Below are 14,920 nucleotides of genomic sequence, written 5' to 3'. Positions count from 1 at the left end.
AGACATCTTCATAAACACGTTGGTGCGCTCGCAGCACTTTCACGCCGGTGAGGCAGATTAAAATTAGTCTAGAATCTAGTAATCATCCGGGTCGCAGCCCGCCTATTGGTGACCTCAGCTAAAATGCATTTACGACTCCCTGATAGGTCAGCAGGCGATATCCTTCACTTCCATTGGTAGTTATTTGCTTTACTCACCTGAGACTTGAGAGCGGTTTAACTCTGCACTCGTACACCTGCTGCTGCTTCAGTCATGAATTTGACCAACGGTCTGTAGTCGTTGCGTGGCTTCAGATCGCAGCTCTGGGATGACTGATGGATGCCTCATGGTCCTCGCACTTCTCACCTGATGCGCTCCCTTTGGAAACTCTTCATCTGAAAACTGGGTGGTAGCCCGAGACCCGACCATCATCAGCTCTCATCGCTGGATGAGCCACTGCAGGAAGTTTAGCTGGTCTGATGACACCCATATTACCCCCCCCCACCCCCCACCCCACACACACACACACTCTAAGGAGCAGTGAAAGAAATGTTATCAGGTTTCTTTGACAAAAGGAATTTTATTTCTACAGGTTCATTTACAGCAGTGAGTGAAACAGTGAAAAGACTGTAATCATAAAATAGACGAAAATATAAACTAAGCAAAAGAAAATTCTACTAAAACTGACCAAACTCAGGAAGTGTTTTCATGGAGAAACACTGATGTAAAAAAAAAGACTCTTTGGAAACATATACTTAAAATAATGAGAAAACTATTGTAATATTAGACACTACACTAATGGTGCGGGAGCTGGAACACTTCCTGTAAATCCAGCCGCACAAAGAAAGAAACGTGACGCATAAACATGCAAACAAAGACAAAGTAAGATGGAACCTCTGCTCAGCTCAAGCCAGTTTTATCAATAGAGCAAGTTCCAGTGTTGGGGAGTAATGGAAGACATTTAAAATACAAAAATGTGAGTAACTGTATTCTGTTACAGTTACCGTTTAAAAAGGTGATAATTACATACGATACATACATATGTTTCATATGTTCGGCTGTCCCCTCTCTAATTTTTAAACGCATTGTCAGAAACCCAAACAAACACAATAAAGGCTCTGAAGCAAGCGTCCTGTTAATGTTGGTGGCATCAGTTACACAATGGACCTGGAGCCAGCACAACAGAACCAACAGTGCACAGGTAGGAATACATTTATTACTTGGAATTTCCAACAATACTTCATATTTAAAGAAGAAAGGGATGAAATCTGACCGTGCAATGAAAACTGTTTGTCAGCAACCAAGCTGCTCTCAGCGTCAAAAGACTCCAACGTAAAGAAACATCTGGAAGTAAGCTCTTTTTTAAAACTAACATTAGCCGACTGCAGCTACCTTGTTTTAGTTGTGGTAGCTACCTGGGTTATGTGCCACTTCAGTATCTTCGATTTTACTACTGCTGTGTGATTTATTACTATTAGAGTGCAGACTGCTAAACTTGGTGGAAAGCATTAACAGCCTGCTAGGTGCAAATAATCATGTGCAGTTCCTAAAGCAGTCTATGAACTAACCTCAGCTAACGCCAGCTAACAATATTAGCTCAGTGGCAAGTAGCCTTCAGTAATAGTAACAAATCACACAGTACATCCATGTAGTTGTAAAAACCATGACAATATATCAAGTAATCTAAAGTATTCAGAACATGTTACTGACATTAAGTAATTTAATGAAATATGTTACAAACTACATTTTGGGGCATGTATTATGTAATCTGTAGTGGAATACATTCTAAAAGTAACCTTCCAACACTGCCAAGTTCACAATAACAGTCATCTCAAAGAGCTTTATGGGTAAGGTTCACATCCCAGAATGAGGTCTGCAGATTTTTGCTTTCAATGATGAAAAAAATTATTAGGATTAAACCACTTTTTATTTTAACTATAAGGGTTGTGTGTGTGTGTGTGTGTGTGTGTGTGTATACAGTCAGTAAAAAGACATTTTAAGTTCAATAACTGGCCAATAATGATCTAAGTAATTGTGACTATGATTATCTCTATAACAGTAGCCTTAACTACACTCTTGAAGAGAACCAATCAGACACATGGAGCACTGTGGGGAGGAAGAACTCCCTTCTAACAGGAAGAAACCTCCAACAGGACCAGGCCCAGCGAGGGGTAGCCTGCACAACTGCCATGGGGGGGTGACGAGAAAAAGAAGAGAGATAAGAAAAAGTAAAAGCCTTAACATGTTGTAACATTAACTTCTTTTTCTCATGTTTACATCATGAGAACAGCACAAAAGTGAACAAAACAGGAGACGAAAGGCAGCATTTTTCAAAATATGCAACGTGTTTCTGTAAAAATCAAAACTTACAGACCGGACAAATCTGACAGCCTCACTGTCGGCTCTGAAAGATCAAATCATGATTCATTTGATCCATCGAGTACTTTGTCACATGCAATAAACTACAGAGCTCTGAGATCTGAAAGTTCCTCTGTTAACCTCTTTTATTTTCCTAAGCGTCACTTGAAGATAATCCCACAGAGATGTTTCAGGACGACGATGTCTCGCCTGTGTGAGTTCGCATGTGGCGCCACAAATGACTGCTTTGAACAAAGCTTTTCTCACACATTTGGCAAGAATACCGCTTCTCACCTGTGTGAGATCTCATGTGGGAAGTCAAATGATGCCTTTGACTGAAAGTTTTGTCACATGTTTTACACGAGTATGGCTTCTCACCCGTGTGAGTTCTTACGTGTACAGTCAAGTGACCACTGCGACTGAATGTTTTCCCACATATTTCACAGGAATACGGTTTCTCACCTGTATGAACCGAGGTGTGACTTTTAAAGGTCGATAAGACAGAAAATGCTTTCCCACAGATGTTACAAACATACGGTTTTTCACCTGTGTGAGTTCTCATGTGACACTTCAACGTTGACGCGTCAATAAATCTTTTCTCACATACCTCGCAGGGATAAGGTTTCTCACCTGTGTGAATTCTCACGTGGGTGGTTAAGTGCACTTTTCGAATGAAACGCTTCCCACATGTTTCACAAGAATAGGGTTTCTTACCGGTGTGAATTATCATGTGAAATTTGAGCCTTGATGCATTTATAAATGTTTTCCCACACGTGTAACAGGGATAAGGTTTCTCACCTGTGTGCGTTTTCAGGTGGGCATTAAAGTGGCCCCTTCTATTGAAACCTTTCCCGCAGGTTTCACAAGAAAACATCTTCTTACTTGCATGAGTTCTCATGTGGGCATTAAAATTACCAACTCGATTGAAACTTTTCCCACATGTTTCACATGTGTATGGTTTCTCTCCTGTGTGAATTCTCACGTGGTCCACCAAATTGCATCGATGATTAAAACCTTTCCCACACGTTTCACAAGCATAGGGCTTCTTACCCGTGTGGTTTCTCATGTGGGCATTAAAATTACCAACTCTGTTGAAACTTTTCCCGCATGTTTCACATGTGTATGGCTTTTCACCAGTGTGAATTCTCATGTGGTCCACCAAATTACACCTGTGAGCGAAACCTTTCCCACATATTTTGCAACAGTATCTTTTGTCAACTGTCTGAATTCTTTCAAGATATTTCATTGTGTAAATACGATAGTACTTCTTCCCATTCTCAGCGTCAGGAGGGCTCAGAGGGGAGAGCAGAACATTGTTTGGTCCTGCGTCACTGCAGCCATCTTCCTCGTGAACAGGAGTCACCGTAAAGGTATCAGTCTCCTCCTTCAGCACGACCTGCTCTCCGTCCTGACTGGTGCATGGTTCCTTCCCTTCTTCTTTAATCTGTGAAGATTCTGGGTCCTCTGGACTGGTTCTAACTTCTTCCTCCTCCTCTTTTATCTGTGGAGGTTGGGGGTTCTCCTGACTGGTGCAGAGTTCCTCCTGTTCCTCTTTAATCCATGGTTGCTGTGGTTCATCCTGGTCCACACCTGAGGGTCTCTCCTGGTCAGTAAGAATCTCCTCCTCTCCATTTTCACGTTGCTGTGGGAGGTCTGGAGGAACAAAGGCAATACGTTACTACACAAATGAAATCTGAAGTGTGCCAAATAATTTGGGCGACACATTTTCAGTCAGAGCAGACCTCAAAGCGGCTAACGGCAGATCAAACGTTAGCTCACTTCCTAACTTCATTACAGAGCATAAACCATCAGAGAGGAGTGTTTTATCTCGCTGATCTTTTGGAGAGAAAAAGGCTGAAGCAGCATGAGTCTGTTACACTGCCATAAATTCAACGTGCAGTTAGTCATCACTATTGCTTACAGGCAAACACTCTGTCACTTTACTCATAGATGCCCGTTTGTTTCCTGTCATTTTTGTCCATAGGACAAACAACAATGTATTTTAAGCATCAGTAAGCGAAACCTTTGTGGTGGTGAGAATAAGGAACGGCGGGACCACGGAATATCATTTTGAGCCATTTTTATTCACACTCACCACAACAACAACCACACACACCTGAGTCCCCGTGTTTTAACCCGGCGGGCGTGATTACGGGTGCCGTGCAGGTGCGTCTGCCCTCCCTGCACGGCACCGCAGACCACGTCCCACCACACCTTATTTTACCAAACTGTGCAACAATGTTTTTATCAGAAATCTGGTGAGTTTTCTTCGGTGGAAGGCCAAAACCAGCATTTCTGAAGTTCTCCCTTACAGTGAGACGTCCTCTCTAATAAAACCATCATCTCACAGTGACATATCAATTCCAGATCCGAATCTCCAAGTTAATTAATTGTGCTGATGCAACAGCTCACTTCTAAATTTTGAAGCAAAACGCCTCGCAGCCTGTTATATTATTGTGTGAGGCTTGATGGGGAATAGTGTGCTATGACTTTCGGTGGTGATTCGTCACATGATTTTCACAAAATCCAAAAAACAGAATTTTTCCCGATTCATTTGAATTTGAGAGTGTCTGAAAAAAAAGGGGCACCAATTTTTATCTAGAATTTGACTTTTCAAGGAATTTTGTTGCCACTGGATGATGTCATCACCTGCTCTAAAAACTGAGTCTGGAGAACAAAGTGGAAGAAATGTCTTTCTCTTTATTTCACGCCCAAAACTTTTGCCCTACACGGACCATATGTGCAGGTCCTTCTCAAAAAATTAGCATATTGTGATAAAGTTCATTATTTTTTGTAATGTACTGATAAACATTAGACTTTCATATATTTTAGATTCATTACACACAACTGAAGTAGTTCAAGCCTTTCATCATTTTAATATTGATGATTCTGGTATACAGCTCATGAAAACCCAAAATTCCTATCTCAAAAAATGAGCATATCATGAAAAGGTTCTCTAAACGAGCTATTAACCTAATCACCTGAATCAACAAACAAACTCTAAACACCTGCAAAAGATCCCTGAGGCTTTTAAAAACTCCCAGCCTGGTTCATTACTCAAAACCGCAATCATGGGTAAGACTGCCGACCTGACTGCTGTCCAGAAGGCCATCATTGACACCCTCAAGCAAGAGGGTAAGACACAGAAAGAAATTGCTGTTCCTAGAGTGCTGTATCAAGGCACCTCAGTGGGAAGTCTGTGGGAAGGAAAAAGTGTGGCAGAAAAGGCTGCACAACGAGAAGAGGTGACCCTGAGGAAGATTGTGGAGAAGGACCGATTCCAGACCTTGGGGGACCTGCGGAAGCAGTGGACTGAGTCTGGAGTAGAAACATCCAGAGCCACCGTGTACAGGCGTGTGCAGGAAATGGGCTACAGGTGCCGCATTTGAACCAGAAACAGCGGCAGAAGCGCCTGACCTGGGCTACAGAGAAGCAGCGCTGGACTGTTGCTCAGTGGTCCAAAGTACTGTTTCGAATGGAAGCAACTTTTGCATGTCATTCGGAAATCAAGGTGCCAGAGTCTGGAGGAAGACTGGGGCGAGGGAAATGCCAAAATGCCTGAAGTCCAGTGTCAAGTACCCACAGTCAGTGATGGTCTGGGTGCCATGTCAGCTGCTGGTGTTGGTCCACTGTGTTTTATCAAGGGCAGGGTCAATGCAGCTATCAGGAGATTTTGGAGCACTTCATGCTTCCATCTGCTGAAAAGCTTTATAGAGATGAAGATTTCATTTTTCAGCACGACCTGGCACCTGCTCACAGGGCCAGAACCACTGGTAACTGGTTTACTGACCATGGTATTACTGTGCTCAATTGGCCTGCCAGCTCTCCTGACCTGAACCCCATAGAGAATCTGTGGGATATTGTGAAGAGAAAGTTGAGAGACGCAAGTCCCAACACTCTGGATGAGCTTAAGGCCGCTATCGAAGCATCCTGGGCCTCCATAACACCTCAGCAGTGCCACAGGCTGATTGCCTCCATGCCACGCCGCATTGAAGCAGTCATCTCTGCAAAAGGATTCCCGACCAAGTATTGAGTGTATAACTGAACATAATTATTTGAAGGTTGACTTTTTTTGTATTAAAAACACTTTTCTTTTATTGGTCGGGTGAAATATGCTAATTTTTTGAGATAGGACTTTTGGGTTTTCATGAGCTGCATGCCAAAACCATCAATATTAAAACAATGAAAGGCTTGAACTACTTCAGTTGTGTGTAATGAATCTAAAATATATGAAAGTCTAATGTTTATCAGTACATTACAGAAAATAAGGAACTTTATCACAATATGCTAATTTTTTGAGAAGGACCTGTACATCACAGGATAGCCACTGTATTCCTCTTTCAAGTCATTCTCATTGAGATGGGAAGTTGCTGCTGCTCACAGTGAAAATATTTTTCCAATAAAATTTGTTGCAGAGCCACATTTCTGTTTGCCAGGCTCATTCTAGGTCTGACGCTGAGGTACAGCTGTGTGTGTCTTATGTTCTAGGTTTAGTCATATAACTCATATCAATATCAGCACCTTTGATGTTTTTAAGTAGCTACATATAAAGAGACTTTGTGTTAATTACAGATGTTCAGAGGATCCGTTTGCCATCAACCAAGACAGGAAACTTCTTAGGAAAATTAAAATTGAACTTGCTTATTATTTAAATGATTATTTATGTTTTGTTTGTTTTTATAAATAATGAATAAATACGAATTTTTGCCTGGGGGCCCAACAGACTCTACAATCACCACTGGAGGTTTTTGGTTTTAAATAACTACTCTCGCCACAAGGGGGCAGTAATGCAAAATTTCTTTTACTTTTAAAGCCCTTCAGGCCCTCAGAATAACAAATATTAACCTGGAAATTAGCATTTTAATACCTGGGGGAATTTTTCCTGTCACTGCTTACAGATCTCTACTGAAACTCAAACACCTATTACTGGTTCCACCTATTTCCTGACCAGGCTCCGGATCACGGGGGCCTCCCTCTTCCCAGCCAGCTTCTCCAACTCATTCCAAGCCATCTGAGACGTAATCTCTCCAGTGTGCCCCAAGTCTGCCCTGGAGGCTTCTCCTGGTAGGACATGCCTGGAACACCTCACCCAGGAGCCATCCTGGCCAGATGCCCGAATATCTCAACTTGCTCCTTGAGGAGCTCGGAGACGCTCCTGAATAACCAAGCTCCTCACCCTCCCTCTGACGCAGAGTCCAGACACCGTTTGGACGACGCTCGTTTTCTCCGCCTTCATCTGTGATCTCACTCACTCAGTTTCTGCCCACAGCTCATGAATATCAAACAATAACAGATGTACCAAGCTGTGGTCTACACTCACTCATTAACACTAATCTCTAATCAGCCAATGACATGGCAGCAGCTCAGTGTATTTATGCATGTAGAGATGGTGACAACAATCAGCCGGGGGTCAAACTGAGCATCAGAAAATTGAGGAAGAAAAGTGATTTAAGAAACTTTTAGTGTCCTATTTCAGAAACTGCTGATTGGCTGGTTTTTCCCACACAGACATCTCAGAGTTTACAAAGAAGTAGGGCAGGGCGATATGACCAAAAATACTTACAACGATGTACATTTGAAAATTTGCGATAACGATATAACGGACGATATAATTGATGCGAGACAAAATACTGTACAACTCCACAACTTTACTAGTGCAAAAAAACCCCATGAATGTATTTTCACGTAAACAAGCAGCTGTTTTTATGTGTATATATAACATTTTAACAGTGCAAATGCAAATTCCTTGCTGACAGTTTAACCAAAAGGCAAATGGGCTGACATATGCTGAGCATAACCATGTATAATAACCACCAAAGGTAAAAAGAGGAGCTTTGAAACATGGAACTGCAGTAAAAAACAGTCAGATACGTCTAACTTGACTCAACTCATTCTTCACTTTTGTACCATTGACTCATAATGCTGAATTCTCTCACAGCTGCTCTGTTCCCATGTTCTACTGCATGACCGACAGCCTTGAGTTTAAAATCCGCTTCATGCGCACGTCTCTTAACAGCTGCCATTTTGGGTCCTTATACATAAACAATACGGTAACGTCATGTTGAAGCACAGTACGCATCACTCCGCGAGGCTCAGCCTACGATAGCCGTAATGCTCCGACAGTCCATCAAGCGGTGCAGCTTCGCAGCTTAGCAAAGTCGTACTGAAACATTTTTTGACAGACTTTTGAGTGCCGGACGAAAGCTAAACCAGCTCCACCACTGAAGTTGCAGCATTTTTACAAACCAGTTCTGGTTCATCCGTTTCATTCAGCGATCTGCTTTCACTCTTCTCATTCTCCGTCACCGCCATGCTTTTTCTGCCATGTGTTTATGAAAACACTGCACATGCGCCTTTTCCTCATATTCTATCACAATATTTCATTTTCTTATCATTGCCTAACATTATACCGGTGTTACCGTGAATGGTATGATACGGCCCAGCCCTACAAAGGAGGTCTGAAAAAGAGAAACTATCCGGAGAGCAGCAGTTCTCTGAGAGGAAGTACCTTCTTTGTGTCAGAGGAGAACGACAGAACTCTGAGACAGGACGACAGCAGTAACTAAAATCGCTGCTCGTCACATCCAAAGTGATCAGAAGAGCATCTCTGAATGGGCGGCATGCTAAAGCCTGAAGCAGAAGACCACAGCGGGTACCACCGCTGTCAGAACGGACAAGACACCGAGGCTACAGTTTTCAGTCTCACTAAAACTAAAACACAAGAAGGAAAAACGTTTCCGGGTATGATCAGTCTCGAGGTCAGAGCAACCATGGAAACATGGATCCATCCTGCCGGCATCGGCAGCTCAGCCTGCCGCTGGTGTAACGCTGCTGGGAAATCGTCTCAGGTGACTATTACTGTTCTGCATCTCTGTGTCAGTGAGAGGACGAATAGAAACATTCGCTGACACGAATCAGGAGCAAACATGTGACCTCAAATCGCTTTCTGACTTTAAAGCCACAATTTTAGACAAGTGGAGGCTCCACCAGCTGTTCAGATACCACATCACCGTCATCTTCCATTAGTACCATTCTCACACTGCTTTAATACAAACATGTGATGGCACAGACATGATGCAGCACCGATATCGATCCATGAAACGCAGATAAGGAAACAGAATGATTCCTTTGACTTTTGATTGGCCAACAGTAAATACTTTAACTGGTAGTTTATTAGTTTTATATTTTAAGTAACACATTTCAGGTTCAGGCAGGGAGGAGTGCAGCGTGCTGTCAGCATACTTATCAGAATAAAACAGCAGCATGTTCTAATCTGGTTTATCTTGTTCGACGTGGAAGATGGTTTTCTCCTCTGTAACAGTCACTGCATTACACTGATATGATATCAGAGCGACAATGAGCGAGAACAGCGTCACACAGTTTGGATATAATAGTAACAGGAACAAGTACAACAAAATGTTGTTTTTGCTCAACTTTCAGCTTTAATGTGTGACATCATCCAGCTTTTAGATTCTTAAAGAGCCGGATGTGCCTCGTGTCTGAGACGCTGTTACACCAGGACAGGACTGGTTTCTACTGACCTCCCAACCTGCTGTCAGACTCGCGACATCCTTCACGAGCTCCGTGTTCAGAGATTTACCCTCAAACTGAAGAATCGAGCTCAGTGAAGCAGTTTACATTTCACAGCTTCGTGGACCCTTAAAGTAAACCACTGACAGCAGGCAAACTTACATCAGTACAGCCAACGCATAGCCCAGAGGCGCAGGTTTGACACCAAAGGGGGGCGAAAGCTGAGGATGACGCCGGAAGTGACCCCGTGACTCTCGGCCATGTTGGCTCAGGCTGTCCGCGCGGACACCCGCGTGCAAGACCGCTGTGGCACAACTCCTCGCTAGCTTTTCGGCACGTGCAGGTTTTACACACCTGTGAGGAGCAGCTTCCGCTGCAGCCGCCGGTGACGGTCGAGCTCCTCCTCGTACTGCACGAAGGTTTTCTCCACCTCGCTGAAGATTTCCTCCGCGGCTGCCGTCAGCCTCCGCTGGATAAAGTCCTTCAGATACTCAAGAGTACACATGACTACTGCAGTAACCCGAGTACTGAGCGGGGGAATACTACACCGTGCTCCGGCTCGGTCCGCGCCTCAGGAGAGCCGCTGCTGCAAACCTGCTTCTTCTACGCATGCGCCCAAAGGGTTCTTCCTCTCCCGGAGTTTCACAATAAAAGCCCTGTACAGACGAAAAGCAACTTAGTGAAATGTCACAGAGACACAGAAGAAAATCGAAAAAAGGAAAAATGAGGATTTCTGCACAAAATAATAATAAATAAAGAACCATATTTTCATGTTTGTTCTTGTGTATTTCTTTTATTTGTAGGTCACCACAAGAAAGAGGAAGGATGTACCCGACTGGAGTCTCAACACACATTAAATACATAAAAGTTTAATATAAGTGTAGTGTCCATTTGAACTCCTTACAGTTCTCATGTTATTTATATTTAAAAGGAGCGCACCCAGGACACAAGAGTCAAACCACTTTGTTCACTCCTTTATTTTCCACACAAACCTTCACAATAAATTTCATGAAATAATCACAAATAAATTATTCTCAAATATCAAAATTCAGAATATGTATTAAAGTATGTCACCTCAGTAAAAATGTGACTGTAAAGGACACTTACAGGAGTATAAAGTTACAGATGTGTAAAGTTGTCTGGAGCTCGCTCTTCTTCACAGCGTCGTGTCACTCGTTCCACTTCCACCACAGCTCTTCTGCTGGGTTCAGCTGTGGACTCGGCCTGTGCCGTCGCAGACCTGAGTTGTGCTGCGTGCTCTTTCTATAGAGAGGAGGCTTTCTCCTGCAATTGTGATGTCATGAACTTTAACCTTTGACATGCTAACTGAAGCCTGTAGAGACTGAGATGGAGCTTTTGTTCCAGTTTCTCTGAGAGCTGGATGGATTGAATCTGCTGGGATTCTCCAGCAGAGAAGGACTGGGTGAGAGAGGGAGGTCGGGGTGAGAGAGGGAGGTCGAAGTGAGAGAGGGAGGTCGGGGTGAGAGAGGGAGGTCTGGGGGAGAGGTGGGCTCCTTTAGGTTAAGGGAAGAGAAACTTGAGCTTTTTAAAAACACCTCAGTGTTTCTGCTGGATTCTAATGTTGTTATTTACACACAGACCAAGAAAACGTCCAAACACATGAGCCGCTCGCACTGCTCAGTCTTTACACTCATTTATTTCCCAGAACACTAACTCTAACTCAGTGACAGATGTCGGTGATCCCGCTCGGAGAACTAAAGAGAAACAAACAGGCTAAAAGACGGGGCTCACACCGAGCCACCGAGACTTCATGAAAACATGAAAGATTCACGTTTTTCTGCCTTGAACTGTTGGTGCTGTTTCCCTCAGACTGAAAACAGATAGTAACAGACTCGTTTCACACGAGGCTGCTGCTGCAGCGCGGTCCAGTCGATGTGTCCACACGTTTTCTGCCCATCGGTGCTTCAGGACGACCACGTCTCAGCTGCGTGGTGTAGCTGCCACAGTCACGGCCTCTCAGCTGCGTGGTTCTCACGTGGATTTTAAGGACATGCTGTAACTTTTCTTCCACATATTGCAGCTCTGTGCAAAATGTGCTTTGTGCCTTTTAAGTGATGAGAACTCAGAGAACCTGGTCCCACAGCTCTTGCAAACATAAGGCTTCTCCCCTGTGTGAGACCTCATGTGGCGTAACAGATTACTGCCTCGATTGAAAGACTTCCCGCACGTTTCGCAGGAATAGGGCTTCTCACTCGTGTGGATTTTTGTGTGGGATAATAAATTACTGCGCCGATTGAAAGACTTGCCGCACGTTGGGCAACAAAACTGCTTCCTTCCTTCCTCACTTTCCTCATATGTAGCAGTCACCATGAAGGCATCAGGCCCCCGAGAGAAGAGCTGCTCCATGTCTGGTTCACTGTGCTCTCCTTCCTCAGCAACAGTCACCATGAAGGTATCCGTCTCCTCCTTCAGTCCCAGCTGCTCTCCCTCCTGACTGCTGCACAGTTCCTCCTCTTCCTCTTTAATCTGTGGAGCTTCTGGTTCCTCCTGCTCCACACTGGAGCTCCTCTCCTGGTTCCAGAGCTGCTGCTCAGGGAGAACCTCCTCCTCCTTACCTACAGGCTGCTGTGGGACATCTAAACAAAGTTGCACAAGAAATAAGTTAACAGTATGATGATAGTAAAACCCACAGAGATCCTGGTGAGGGTTAGTGAACTCTGTGGTTCACTCACACACACAAAGGTCAGGAGCATCAGATTTAACATCCAGTTTTTAAATATGAGACATAAAAAAAGAAAGAATGGCTTCAAGAGGTTCATAACTAAAAACAAAGATTTCCTGTTGGGGAGAAGTTTCAGCTTTATAGGTGTATAACAAATCCAGCCATCCATTAAGTTCCTCTGACTCATCCAAGCCTGGGTCAGAGGGGTCTCAGCAGACGTGCCCTCCCTGCAGAAGGTGAGGAGGAAACAAAGGCTGATGATCTGACAGCTCTGTCTCCCAGCAGGCCGTGGACAGAGTTTCATTCCTGCTTATTGGATTCTACAACTAACTTCTCATAACTGGAGGAGTCGGTTTTGTTGTGTGGAGGCAAAAACAAAGTGATGTTATGTGGTGTGTATATTATGTTAGAAATATGTTCGTTATCATTATGACTGCAGATTATATCAACAAGGACGCTGATTGAATATTGACCGATAACTGTGGCGAAGGGGCGGGACATGCGCACTTCTTCCCACTCCTTTCCTTGTATGTTATTTTGTAAAGCTGTTTGTTTGTCTTTGCTAAATGAACTTCGGTATATTGTTTACATGTTTGGAATAAAGCGGATCCAGCCAACCACCGATCGGCTCCAGAGCTCGTGCATCAGCCAGGTGTGTTCAGGTGAGCTGATGCGCAGCCTCCCTGTTGTTGCTGAGCTCAGCTCATCAGACAGTTTCTGGCACCTGTGCAGCACATTCATGGGTGGAGCAGGTCAGTGGCTGTATCCCAATCCAGGGTCTGCAGCCTTAAAGGCCGCATTTTAAGGCCGATTACGTCACAGCGGCGCGCCGAAGGCTGTCCCAATTCAAAGGCTGCTCGAAATGCGGCCCTCAAATGCGTCCTTCATTTCCCTGAATTTTAAGGATGTGGCGGTGTAGACTTCGTGGCCCAACATATCCCAGAATGCATAGCGCGGCGGTGGGTGTGGATAATTTTGCCGAAAAAAAAGAAGAGTAAACTTTAAGTAGTGAATATGATGTCACTTATTTATGTGCAAATATTTAATAACGAAGAACATTAAACATTGCTGTTGGCCACATGTCGGCAAAGTCATGTGACATTAGTGACGTTTGTACTAACTTGGTTTTAAAGCCTTTACTTTGAAATATACGCCGTCCAATAGCTGAGCTTAATCTCACAGAGAATGATCAAAGCTCATGTAGGAACAAACAAACAAATGCACAAAAGATTTTCTCCTTCATTTCTGTCAAACACAGCTGTATGAAACGTTTCCAGCTGTTAGTATCATGGTTGCTAGGCAACCTGGGCAGCGCAACGGAGGCTAGACCGTCCCACTTCACAAGCCTCGCACTTCCGGCCTTAGCGGCCTTTGAGCACGCGGCCCTTGAGGATCGTTGAGGCTGCAGACCCTGAATTGGGACACAGCCAGTGAGTCACGGGTACACAGCTGTGCTGCACACATTCCAAGTTTTACCACAGTTTACGTTCACTGCCGCCATCTTGGATGTGGGCTCGTGGGCTACGTTTCATAATAAAATTCCGACTCCCAGTTTGACCTCGAACGCAGCACCGCTGGCTGGATTTCCGGCACGTGCAGGTTTTACACACCTGTGAGGAGCAGCTTCCGCTGCAGCTGCCGGTGACGGTCGAGCTCCTCCTCGTACTGCACGAAGGTTTTCTCCACCTCGCTGAAGATTTCCTCCGCGGCTGCCGTCAGCCTCCGCTGGATAAAGTCCTTCAGATACTCAAGAGTACACATGACTACTGCAGTAACCCGAGTACTGAGCGGGGGAATACTACACCGTGCTCCGGCTCGGTCCGCGCCTCAGGAGAGCCGCTGCTGCAAACCTGCTTCTTCTACGCATGCGCCCAAAGGGCTTATTCGTGTTCCAGAGTTTCATAATAAAAGCCCTGTACAGACGAAAAGCAAATGTAAAATGTCTAAAATGGAGAGATTTGTGGCAGGTTGCAGGATTAAGATGAAAAACTTGCTTCATGAGTCAGAATCATCCAAAGTTTTAAAGCTAAACCAAATAAACCCGCAGAAGAAATCATTTTTTGTTTTTTTAAAAGCTTTACACTTCACACTTTACTCATCAGATAAGCTTTGTTTTTATAAAGTACATCCATCCACGAAGCAAAGAAATTATTTGAAAAATGCATTATTGCACAAAGTAGCAGTAAAAACAACAAAGACACATTTTCATATTTGTTCTTTATTCTCTTCATCTGTAGGGTACCATGCTGAAAAACACCTGATATTTATACACCTGATGAAAATGCGTTTAATCTTTCTGCCGTCTGGTTTAAACCCTGTGTGGTCTGGAGCTGTCGAGTCCAATAACACAGCATCCGCCCCATGATTCAG

The 14,920-nt window shown here is 44.1% G+C and overlaps 1 protein-coding gene and 1 pseudogene across 1 annotated transcript; both read right to left on the bottom strand.

Moving 5' to 3' along the window:
- Window positions 1–2,527: 2,527 nt before the first annotated feature.
- LOC146612755 (uncharacterized) lies at window positions 2,528–14,212 on the bottom strand. Its single transcript, XM_085377417.1, has 3 exons — window positions 14,161–14,212; window positions 10,222–10,523; window positions 2,528–3,990 (listed from the first exon to the last, which is right to left on the bottom strand). The coding sequence occupies exons 2-3, from the start codon at window positions 10,370–10,372 to the stop codon at window positions 2,528–2,530; spliced, it is 1,614 nt and encodes a 537-aa protein (XP_085233543.1). The 5' UTR covers window positions 10,373–10,523; window positions 14,161–14,212.
- LOC146612754 (uncharacterized) lies at window positions 10,439–14,311 on the bottom strand (annotated as a pseudogene).
- Between the last annotated feature and the right edge of the window lie 609 nt (window positions 14,312–14,920).

The sequence above is a fragment of the Diplotaxodon limnothrissa genome, linkage group LG18 (genome assembly GCF_057381915.1).
Source record: "Diplotaxodon limnothrissa isolate DT_005_m linkage group LG18, D_limnothrissa_male_GT1.1, whole genome shotgun sequence".
NCBI lineage: Eukaryota > Metazoa > Chordata > Actinopteri > Cichliformes > Cichlidae > Diplotaxodon > Diplotaxodon limnothrissa.
This window is presented reverse-complemented; position numbering and strand designations above follow the sequence as displayed.